At 41.4% G+C, this 12,586-nt stretch overlaps 1 protein-coding gene across 3 annotated transcripts in view; it reads left to right on the forward strand.

Annotated features, from left to right (window-relative positions):
• Nucleotides 1-12,586, forward strand: part of stau2 (staufen double-stranded RNA binding protein 2) — a 364,821-nt gene that overhangs the window by 22,641 nt on the left and 329,594 nt on the right. For all 3 annotated transcript variants that reach the window (XR_011960736.1, XM_072571389.1, XM_072571390.1), the window contains exon 2: nt 3,696-3,906. Coding sequence is in view for 2 of the 3 variants with exons in the window: in XM_072571389.1 (XP_072427490.1) it covers nt 3,705-3,906 (202 nt within the window). In the remaining variant the exon portion in view is untranslated. The remainder of the gene's footprint in view (nt 1-3,695; nt 3,907-12,586) is intronic.

Raw genomic sequence — 12,586 nt, forward strand, 5'->3', positions numbered from 1 at the left:
GCTTATCTCTAAGAACTGTTTGAATTCTGATATTCATTATATTCATTGCTATCCTTAGTAAGTTCTGTTATCCATCGTACATTTCCTCCTGTCCTAGTCACAGGAGATACAAAAAGATGCTAGTTCCTATAAAAATGCTATATAATTCATAGTATCAGTTCTAATGTAAAATCAGTTATATATAAAGTTATATGATTATATCTAATGTTATAATTCTTTAGCCAATGAGTTGTCAGCAATTTCTGTCCCACCTGACCTTGGAGGATTGGACAGAAGCTGCTCACAACTCATTGGCCTTGGAAGGTCCGGTCAGCATCGTCCCTTTATCTTGCAACTGTAACTCATTCTTCATTTTCTAGTTTTAGAAGATGAAATTTACTAACTCTAAATATTTCTGCACTAATTCTTTTACTTAATAAGACAACATCTATTCCATTAATAAGACTGAAACTCAATCACTTACACAACTCAATGAACTTGTCTGAACTCGTTGAGTTTTACAAGACATAATCCCGCTCTCCTTTTACCTTCCCATTTGTCTCTGTGATTGTGGGATCATACATTTCTTTTAATTCTTGTTAAACTATAAATTTTGGATTATCATCATGGAGATATTATCAGACTGTATCGTCCACACATCTGCAGCTGTAGTTTGTACAGAACTCCCTGTATATTAATTTGTAAGATTCTTTGTTCTGCTCAGACCCCATTACCTTGGATTTATTTTCTTCTCAAAGCTATCATTGTCTTAAATAATGATCTCACTTTAATACTGAACTCGGCAAGCTAATTCTGTTTCTGCAGCTAAAAGTCTTCGCCATACTTATGCCAACTGAAAATCCATGGGCAGCCATCTTGTGCCACCTCTGGCTGTGGGCCGCCCAAACATTCATAGATATAGGCCTCTTCTGAAAGTTGATATTGAATCCACCTCAGTGATGCTTTCATACAATGTGGTTCAAATTATTGTAACTCAAATATGACTGTCATTTTTAGAGAAACGTACTGTTTCATTTGTAATCTTTATTGGAAGCATTTTTTTGGTACAGTAGATCTCCTAAACTTTCCTTAATGTTCCCGATTTCAGAGCTTTAATCTCACATCTTTCTACAGATTCAGGCCCATCTTGGTTCTCTGAGCTCATTTTGTCCATAAGATATAGATCCAGCTACCTCAAACATATTTCCACCAAATATAGTGATAATGTTATTGGATCAGTAATCCAGAGCCTCAGGCTAATGTTCTGTGACGATGGGTTCGAATCCCATCATGTCAGATGATGAAATTTGAATTCCAAATTTTTTATTGAAATTGAAGCTACTGTCCCATTTGGTTAACTAATGTCCTTTAACCTAATGTCCTGTGGAATTCATCATCATGGAGAGTTGTCAAGGCTGGATCTTTAAGTATTTTCAAAGGCTGAAATAGACAGATATTTAATTAGTAAAGAATCAAGAGTTATCGGGAAAAGGCAAGAAAGTGGAATTGTAGATTGTCAGATCAACCATGGTTTCATTGAATGGTGGAGCAGATTTGCTTAACTGTGTGGCCTGTTTGTGTTCCTATGTTTTATGGTCTTCTGCGCCCTTGTTAGCTGATGTTAATGGTTCCCTCTTGTTAGTTAGCATTTCGCTCCCTTGTAAGTCGACTGTAACCACTCCTCATTTCTCCCAAAAAAGAAGTTTGACCTTTCCCCTTGTTGTTACAAAAATATGACCCCAACTCCAACCTTGCTTGAAGGGGTTTCAAGTTCAGATCATCAAAATTGTAATCCCTTGTGGAGATGTAATGAAGTTTTAATGCTCCAGCCTGTCATTAACATCTAGGGAGGAAGGATTGCTGATAAAATCTGTCGGGTCTGACTTGATCACTTTCGCTGTTTGGTGGGCCCTTTAGAGTGTTTGATCACAGTTTGTTACCTACTATAGTCTTTTGAATAAAAGGATTAGTAGTCCCTAGCCAGATTGCAACATAAGTTCAGTGGTCTGATCTGGGATCATAACAAGGAAGCATGGAACTCAACAAAAGTACTTGGTAAAGTTGATACTCCAACACCATGCATTATTGAGACTGAAGCTAGTAAACAGATGAGAAGAAACGGAGGCCAAATTTAACATACAGCAGAACTAGTAAAGCAGAAAGGTTATTCAGCAGCATCACTAACAAAAGAGACAGCACCAGCAAAACCACTAACAATCGAGACAACATGTAAGTGAATCAACATCAACAGCATTACCAACAAGTGAGACAACAGCAACAGTGTCAACATGATTTAAACATCAACAGCATCACTAATAAGTGACTACATCAACACATTGCCACATGTGAGACAACATCAACAACATCATTAACAAGTGAGACATCAACAACATTACTAACAAATGGTGCAACATTAAGTATATCATCTACAACAGCAAGAGCAACTTCCACAACATTGCCAAAACAGTTTGCCAACTCATCTGTAAGCAACGAATCCATGAGATGAAGGCGCAATATTTTACTGCCTGAGTGATACCATGAATAATATTGTTTGAGAAAAGAAAATAAACTTTTAAAATGTTTTAAGTTTAGAGTTACTTGTTTAATTGTAGAAGTTAATCAATGAAAGGTTTTGTTGGTATAAAATGGCATTAACAACGTGGGATATCACATGGTTATTCCAAAAAGATTTAGTAACAATATTGTCATGCGTAAATATACGTACATATATATTTATCAAGGGTGCCTCATCACTCATTTCCATATGACAGTCACCAAAATAGATATTTTTAATCAACCTGATCAGATGAACCATGTGAAGGATCTGGAAAAGTGCACTGGATTAAAACTGTTTAAAAATGAGATTATTTCAGATTTCTGATAACCATAAAACACATCATTGAGCCAACTAATTTCAAGCCTAAATTCTCTTAATTATATGATGAGTATGAATTTTTGCCAGTCACCTTCTTAACTGAAAATTGCCTTTTTAGTGTTGATTCTCATTCCTTCAATTGTTTAACTGAGATTTTAAAATGTGAAATTTCATTTGTTTTCCGTTACTTTTCTGTCAGGTCACTCTTCCTTTCTATCTTAATCCAGAGTTCCATTTTTTTTGTTCTCCTGTACCTGATTTGACAATAAATTCACCCATTCTAGCATGTACTTCCTTCTCTGTGGGACCGTTAATTTCATAATTATTAAATCTGATTAGTCAAAAAGATATATAATGACTTGCTCTTTCTCTCAGGTCACAGATATCTGTTTTCCCTAGCTAGCTTGTTATCAGTTTCCTCCTTCAGCAATTTGCCATTCAAATTTGAGATACATAAACATGAGAAGTGAAGTCTAATAATACTAGATTTCCCCACCTCTCCCAATTCTTTCCAACTGATTTTACTGCAAACATGAATGAAGCATTAGAACCAGTGATTGTTGCAGATTATTTTGTTTTCCAGAATAGAGCATGTGCCATTTTCATTTGCCATAACCAGGAGATATCAATTAGAAATAAGCATAGAAGATTCCAAACACTCAGTTGATTAGGCAGTATCTGTGGAGACAGAAATAGTTACATTTTCAAGTTGATGATCTTTGGTCAGAACAATGCATTTTCAGTTTTTTCAGAACCTGTGGTACTTCATTTTATGTTAATTAGAAATTGTTGATGCTGTTATCATAGTCGACTATTTAATTTCTTTATATATTCTTTGCAGTGATAGAGAATGGCGCAAGTTAAAGTTCAGACTGCAGTAAACCTGTCTGGATCTACCCTGGGAGCCACAGTACAATCAACAACGGTTACTAGCGCAGGTCCTCTGGCTCTGCAGTCTTCTGTGAATGGGTCAGTCCCAGCCTCAAATACCAGCTGTGTTAGTCCTGCAACTGGTCTTGTGGATTCTACTGGTTCTATTAATAACTCACCAGGTAAATTCCTCTTTCAATCTGCATGCTGTCTTGGATCTGAGATTTTTGATGCAGTCAACTGGTGATTTGATGCAAAATGATTTTGATGGTAATGTGTAATGAAGTGTGTTTGACCAGTTTGAATAATTACTTATTGTATTTACGCTGTGTGTAAGAACCAGTATAATTTATCAAGCAAATTGAATGCCTTGCACTGTTTTACAGAACATCTGTGGTTCAGCAAATCAGATGATGTTGCATTTAGACTTTTTGATATCTATTGAGTGTTTAAGTAAAATATGTACAGTTGTAAGTGTTTGGGAATTGAAAATCAGTGATTCAGTTGGAGGAGAGGAAGTTTTCATCTCATGATGGCTTAGTGCATGGGAAATCGTGTCTCACTAACATGATTGAATTCTTTGAAGAGGTGACAAAGAAGGTTGATGAAGGCAGAGTGGTGGATGTTGTCTATATGGACTTCAGCAAGGCATTTTACAAGGTTCTGCATGGTAGACTGGTCAGCAAGGTTAGACCACATGGAATCCATGGAGAGCTAGCCATTTGGATACAAGGTAGGAGCCAGAGCTTGGTGGTGGTAGGTCGTTTTTCAGATGGAGGCTTGTGACCAGCAGTGTACTGCACGGGTTGGTCCTGAGTCCACTGTTTTTTGTCATGTATAAATGATTTGGATGTGAATATAGGAGGTGTGGTTAGTAAGTTTGCAGATGATATTAAAATTAGTGGTGTAATGCAGAATGAAGAGATTTATCTCAGAATACAAAGGGACCTTGATCAGATGGGCTGATGAGTGGCAGATGGAGTTTAATTTAGATAAATGTGAGGTGTTGCATTTTGTAAGGCAAATCAGGGCAGGACTTTTACACTTAATAATGGTAAGGTCCTGAGGAGTGTTGCTGAACAAAGATACCTTGGGGTGCAAGTCTTGAAAGTGGACTTGCAGGTAGACAGGGTAGTGAGAAAGTGTTTGGTATGTTGCCTTTATTGGTCAGTGAATTGAGTTATAGGAGTTGGGAAGTCATGCGGCTGTACAGGAAATTGGTGGGGCTACTTTTGGAATACTGTGTTCACTTCTGGTTTCCATGTATAGGAAAGATGTTGTTAAACTTGAAAGAGTTCAGAAAAAAAAATTACAAGTATGTGGCATGGATTAGAGATTTTGAGTTGTAGGGAGCGGCTGAATGGGCTGAGGCTGTTTTCCCTGGAGTGTGAAAGGCTGAGGGGTGACCTTATAGAGGTTTATAAAATCATGAGGGGCAAGGAGAAGGTGAATAGCCAAAGTCTTTTTCCCAGAGTAGGGGAGTCCAAAACTAGAGGACATAGGTTTGAGGTGAGGGAGTAAAAATTTAAAAGGGATCTAAGGGACAACACTTTCACACAGAGGGTGGCACGTGTATAGAATAAGCTGCCAGAGGAAGTGGTGGGGGCTGATTCAAATTAAAATATCTGAAAGATATCTGGATGGGTACATGAATAGGAAGGGTTTAGAGGGATAAGGGCCAAATGCTGACAAATGGAACTAGACTAATTTAGGATATCTGGTTGGCATGTACGAGTTAGACTGAACAGTCTATTTCTGTGCTGCTCTATGACTCTACCTCTGATAAATTATTGTATAACCTCCTGTAACTTCATCCCCTCAATGTAGACCAACTTTGTTTTTGAAATTAATTTGAAATTTTGTCAGTTGCACAGTGCCTCTGACAGTTTCTAATTCTGATTGATAATCAAGGCGTACAGTTGCCCATCATGGAATATGGATGTAAAATTAATATGGTTCAGTGTATGAAATAGTAATTTCAATCAAGGGAACTAATTCTCTCTGATATTACGTTGATATGTGTAAATTTCCTTCGTGATTTATCTAGTCATTGATCTATCGGTTCTGTTAGTTTAGCTCACATCAGTCAGCTGCCCTGAAAGTGTTGCTATTTATTTTATGCATTGTATAGATATCATGTTTTCATTTTATAGTTCTATATCTAATTTCCTTTGTGGAATCTAGTAGAATTATTTCAGTGGTATTAATGTAAAGTAGCAAATCTAATAGTCCATTAAGCATTCTACAAAAGCAAACAAAATTCATTAATCTCTCAAGTGAAATATTTGACCAAGATGGTTTTAAAGACTTATTTTCAGTGATCTAATAAATACATTGTTTGTTCTGTGATAATTGGTAGGCTAGTTCTACTTGGGGAAATGTTTGGAAAAGAAAATGATAAACATGATAAATAAAATATCAGTATGAAAGTTGGTTTTCAAAGTATATTTGTCAAAGAACTATTTCATCACATGATAGACCATGTGTTTATACTCTCCTTTCGCCTATCCCTCCTCCACCCTTCCTGTCACAAGACAGGCTTTTACAGGATAGTCTTAGATAAAGGCTTTTTCAATCGTTTGATTTTATTCTGCCAGAATGACAAGCCATTTCACTTGCTCTTTAATGTTCATCTCAACAAGAAAACAGTGCAAAGCACAATGCCTATTCTGGAATATGAAACACTCCTAGAGTACCTGCCTCATGGACTCAAATATTGAATTTATCAAATTTTCTTATGACACAGCTAATGGCAAGGCCAAGCTTTCTTTAAAGGAAAGGCAGTGGTAGTTTAGAGATTTTAGGTACTTTTCTTTAACATGTAAAGGTACTTTTGTGTTGTGCTAGAATCACTGGGTTCTCCAAATACTGCAATTTGAAAATCGTTATTTCATTTGTTTATTGTTAGTGGGCTAGGATAGTATTTATTCCACATCTGCACATCTGTATTTGCTGTCCAGAAGGGAGTGGTGATCTGCCTTCATGAACTGCTGCAGTCCTTTGGATGTTGTGATGAAAGTTGATGATACATTGTTAGCTGTGAACTTGGATTATAAAGCAGAGGTAAACGGATTTCAGGTTTTCTGTTCTGTGAAAGTGATTTTTATTTTAAGGGTCAGAAATCTTTTTCTTAGCAGTTTAACACAAGCTACCAGATGAGTTAATTGCTAAACCATTTCCTAAATTGAGATTTTATGACCTACAGAATGAGAGGCCAGAGGCCAGAACTAGATACAGTTGGGAAGATTAGATTGATAACAGTAGCTGTGCTGATCCGCTGCATCAAAGTAGGCAACGGTCAAAGAAAAAAGAAAACCTCATCCACCCTCCCTTTCTTTCACTCTCTCCATCTCTCATGCATACTTTCCCTCCATCTTTCACATCACTCTCCCTCCCTGTCACCCTATCACACACTTACCCCATCCTTCTCACACACACTCTCTCTGTTTCTCACACATACTCTCCATCCTCTTCCCCATGAGTATGTGTATATGTGAGAGAGGTATAGAGTCTGTGTGTTTCAAGGATGGAAAGGGGGAGAAAGTATACTTGGCAGTATGTTTGAATATTAGGCAGAGAGAAAGAGAGGTTCTATTTTGTATTGATTCATAGTATGTGCTGTGAGCTGCCTTCTTGAACCGCTGCAGGCCGTGTGGTGTAGGCCAACCCATAGTGCCATTAGGGAGGGAGTTCCACGGCTTTGACGCAGTGACACTGAAGGACCAAAGATATATTTTCAAGTCACAATGGTGAGTGGCTTAAGGAGAGCTTATAGGTGGTGGTGTTCCCATAAAACTGCTGCCCTTGTCCCCTAGAGGAAGTTGTCATGGGTTTGGAAGGTGTTCTCTAACGAGCCTTGGTGAATTGCTGCAGTGCATCTTGTAGATAGTACGCACTGCTGCTTCTGAGTATGTGTGTGTAAGGGAGGACAGTAAGTTCACAGAAGACCTCTGAAGCCCACCTTGAAAATTCTGAACGACTGACTTTGTGCCTTTGATAAGAGCATACAGGTTCCTCGCCTGTCCCATTCCATTCCCTAGATTACATTCCTAGATTACATCTCCTCCCACCCTGCCCCCTGTATTCCCAATTCCTTCGCCGCATCTGCTCCCAGGAGGACCAATTCCACTACCGAACAACCCAAATGGCCTCCTTCTTCAAAGACCGCAATTTCCCCTCTGACATGGTCGACGATGCTCTCCACTGCATCTCCTCCACTTCCCGCACCTCCGCCCTTGAACCCTGCCCCTCCAATCACCACCAGGACAGAACCCCACTGGTCTTCACCTTCCACCCCACCAACCTCCGGATACATCGTATCATCCTTCGTCATTTCCGCCACCTCTAAACAGATCCCACCACAAGGGATATATTTCCCTCCCCACCCCTATCAACATTCCAGAGAGACCATTCCCTCCGCGACTCCCTCATCAGGTCCACACCCCCCACCAACTCAACCTCCACTCCCGGCACCTTCCCCTGCAACCGCAAGAAGTGCAAGACTAGAGCCCACACCTCCCCCCTCACCTCCCTCCAAGGCCCCAATGGATCTTTCCATATCCGTCGCAAATTCGCCTCCACCTCCACACACATCATTTACTGCATCCGTTGCACCTGATGTGGTCTCCTCAACGTTGGAGAGACAGGCCGCCTACTTGCGGAACGTTTCAGGGAACACCTCTGGGACACCTGCACCAACCAACCCAAATGCCCTGTGGCTGAACACTTTAACTCCCCCTCCCACTCCGCCAAGGACATACAGGTCCTTGGCCTCCTCCATCGCCAGACCATGGCAACACGACGCCTGGAGGAAGAGCGCCTCATCTTCCGCCTAGGAACGCTCCAACCGCACGGGATGAATGTAGATTTCTCCAGTTTCCTCATTTCCCCTCCCCCCATCTTATCTCAGTCTCAACCCCCGGATTCAGTACCGCCCTCTTGACCTGCAATCTTCTTCCCGACCTCTCCGCCCCCACCCCCTCACCGGCCTATCACCCTCACCCTCACCTCCTTCCACCTATCGTATTCCCAGCGCCCCTCCCCCAAATTCCCTCCCGCCTACCGTTTATCTCAGCCCACTTGGCACACCAGCCTCATTCCTGAAGAAGGGCTTATGCCCGAAACGTCGATTCTCCTGCTCCTCAGATGCTGCCTGGCCTGCTGTGTTTTTCCAGCACCACATTTTTCAACTCTGGTCTCCAGCATCTGCAGTCCTCGCTTTCTCCCATTCCATTCCCTGCAAAGCAGCTGCAGGTGGAAATGGAGCAACAACAACACGCCGCTCAGGAGCCAGCTCTTGGGTGTCTGCCCACTTTTAGTCTAATCTGCAAAACTGAACTGGGCAGTTTGCTTATATGTTGAGAGTGTGTTACTGGAAAAGCACAGCAGGTCAAGCAGCATCTGAGGAGCAGGAGAATCGACATTTTGGGCATAAGCCCTTTATCAGGAATGAGGCTTGTGGGCTGGGGGCTGAGAGATAAATGGGAGGGGGTGGGGTTGGGGGAAGGTAGCCCCCTCACCTGTTCCTCCGCTACATCAATGGCTGTACTGGCGCCGCCTCATGCTCCCACAAGGAGGTTGAACAGTTCATCAACTTTACCATCACTTTCCAGCCCAACCTCAAATTCACCTGGACTTTCTCAGACACCTCCCTCCCCTTCTTGCACCTCTCCATCACCGTCTCCAGTGACCGACTAACCAAAGAATCTACTACAAGCCCACCGATTCCCACTGCTACCTGGACTACACCTCCTCCCACCCTAACTCCTGTAAAAACGCCATCCCTTATTCCCAATTCCTCTGTCTTCACCGCAACTGTTCCCAGGATAACCAATTCCACCTCAGAAAATCACAGATGGCCTCCTTCTTCTATGATTACAACTTCCCTTCCCACGTGATTGACGATGCCCTCCAGAATATCTCATCCACTTCACGCACCACCGGTCATGAACCTCACCCCTTCCAACGCAACAAGGACAGAATCCCCCTGGTCCTCACCTTCCATCCACCAACCTCTGCATACACCTCATCATCCTCCGCCTTCCACCACTTCGAAACGGGCCCCACCACCAAAGATATATTTCCCTCTCCATTCATATCAGGGTTCCAGAAAGACCATTCCTTCTGCAACTCCCTCGTCAGGTCCACACCCCTCAACCTGCACCCACACCAACTCCCCTCACCTCCATCCAAGGCCCCAAGGGATCATTTCACATCCATCAAAAACTTACCTGTACCTCTACCAATATCATCTACTGCATCCGATTGCCCCGGTGTGGTCTCCTCTACATCGGGGAGACAGGGCGCCTTCTTGCGGATTGTTTCAGAGAACATCTCTGGGACACCTGCACCCACCAACCCCACTGCCCCGTCGCTGAACGCTTCAACTCTCCCTTCCACTCCGTCAAGGACATACAGGTCCTGGGCCTCCTCCACCGCCGAACCGTTACCACCCAACGCCTGGAGGAGGAGCGCCTCATATTCCACCTTGGGACCCTGCAACCACACACGATAAATGTGGATTTCAAAAGCTTCCCCATTTCCCATCCCCCCCCTCATTTTTCCAGTCCCAAGCCTCCAACTCGGCACTGCCCTCCGGACCCGTCCATCACTTCCTCCCGACCACTCACCTTCATCACTTTCCCAGCTACCTCCCACCCAACCCCATTCCCCGCCCCCATCCCCCATTTATCTCTCAGTCCACAAGCGGTCCACAAGCCTTATTCCTTATGCCCGAAATGTCTATTCTCCTGCTCCTTGGATGCTGCCTGACCTGCTGTGCTTCCCCAGCAACACACTCTCAACTATGATCTCCAGCATCTACAGTCCCCCTCACTTTCTCCCAGTTTGCTTACATGGCTTTCAATTTAAATTTGGACGATTAGTGTGCAGAGCTCACAAAAATGTGTACCAGTAAAGTTACCCTGTTTTATATTTTAATCTAGAAAGGCTGTAAATATATGCTGTGTGTATAACACTTAAACTAAGATTGTGTTTAGAGAATCTGATGTTGTGCTTTTTCATAGACTAATATTGTAGCTGGCCACTGTCTGTAGGTAGGGGAAGAAGAGTGATGAGAGGAACAGAATGTAACTGGAGGTGTAAAAAGAAACAACAAATTCAAGAGACTGAGCAAAAGATAAGGAGAGGAATGTGTCTGCCAATGGTAGGTGTAGGGTAGAGACTTGTATTTGTTTTGAAGGTTTTGTCATGTTGATGTCCCACTGCCTGTGAATGCAATATATTTTTGCATGCTTTCTGGAGTTGTTCTCATCACACTTAGATTATCTTGTCTGATTTTTGATGCTTGGAATTAGTTGAAGGGACGTTTTATGGTAAAAATGATGCAACTCAGCTCATACTGGCTGAAAAAGTGCCGTGCACTCTAATCTCACATGCTAATTATTTTTCAGAGTCCATAGGTTACAACACCTCAGTTATATATCTGTGTTTTTAAATATGGTGACCGTGCCACCATTTCAGAAGCCCATCACTAACTCTACGAAAATATTACCCCTCAACTTCCCCTTAATCTTTCAATCAGTTATTATACACCCGAATGCCCAGGAAATGGATTGATCTGCTTTCTGTCTGCTGTAGGCCCCACAAGGTTTTAATTTTCTCAGTTGAATCTGTCCTTGGCCTCCTCTTTCACAAGGCAAACAAATGCAGTCAATTTCCCAGCCAAGGCAGTACCCTTGTAAATCACCTCTATTTTGTTGATGCTCTTTCTGTGACCAGAACTATGTGCAGTACTCCATCTGTGATAGAATCAGTGTTTTATATGATTCTCATATAATGTCCCTGCTCTTATACTATAGGCCATAAACAGTAAAGTAAAATGTCCTATATGTCTTCTTGACTACAGAAGTCCCTGGATTGAAAATTGGTTCCATTCTTGAGTCTGTTCACAAGTCAATTTGTGCATGAGTTGGAAAACAATGCAGGACAATATAAAATAACTGTTCATAAGTACAGGAAACATTGCAATGTCGGACCTTTAAATTATACCCCTGTATCAAATGTTCTCTGTCGGGTCCATCTGCAAATTATCTTCCAATCCTGCTTCCTTGAAGGATTTGTTCCATACACTCCAGGGATCCCTCTTTTCCATTGCATTTCTTGTATTCCTACATTTACTCAGTATTCCCTTGCCATGTTTGCCCACCTCGATGCATTCCCTTACATCTCCCCAGATAGAATTTCATTTGCCAATTTTTCCCCAAATGTCCACCATTGATATTTTCCCCATAACATACCAATTATTATACCATTAGCAAACATTTTAATTGATATCTCTTGGGTTTGATTCTAAATAAATATACATGAACAGCAAGGGACCCAGAACTAAGCCTTACAAAACCGCACTGAAAATAGCCTTCCAGTCAATAACACACTGGTTGACCCTTTGATTACTGTTGCTGAGGCAATTTTCGAACTAAACTGTCATTTTTCCTTCGTTCCTATAGGTTGTGACCAATTTGTAAAATTCATGTCGATGACATCAAATGTGCTATCTTGTTAACTTCTCAAAAAAATTCAATCTAGTTGCCAGACATGATATTGCTGTAACAAATCTGTTAAATGTCTTTGATTAATCTAGGTTTTTCTAAATGATGAGATAGCCTGAAGGATATGCGGAACCAGGTAGCAGATTCCTGCACCTTTCTGTCTCCTCTTCAGTTTTCCCCTTTAGGCACTTTAAAACCTTGACTAAGCTTCTGGTGATCTGACCTAATATTTTCTTATCCCTTGGTGTCATATTTAGGTTTATATTGCCTCTTTGAAGCACCTTGGAGTGTTTTGTTACATTAAAAGCACTATATACGTTTTACAAAATTACTTGTTGCTAATTTTTAAAAA

Source organism: Chiloscyllium punctatum, chromosome 5 (genome assembly GCF_047496795.1).
Source record: "Chiloscyllium punctatum isolate Juve2018m chromosome 5, sChiPun1.3, whole genome shotgun sequence".
Classification (NCBI taxonomy): Eukaryota; Metazoa; Chordata; class Chondrichthyes; order Orectolobiformes; family Hemiscylliidae; genus Chiloscyllium; species Chiloscyllium punctatum.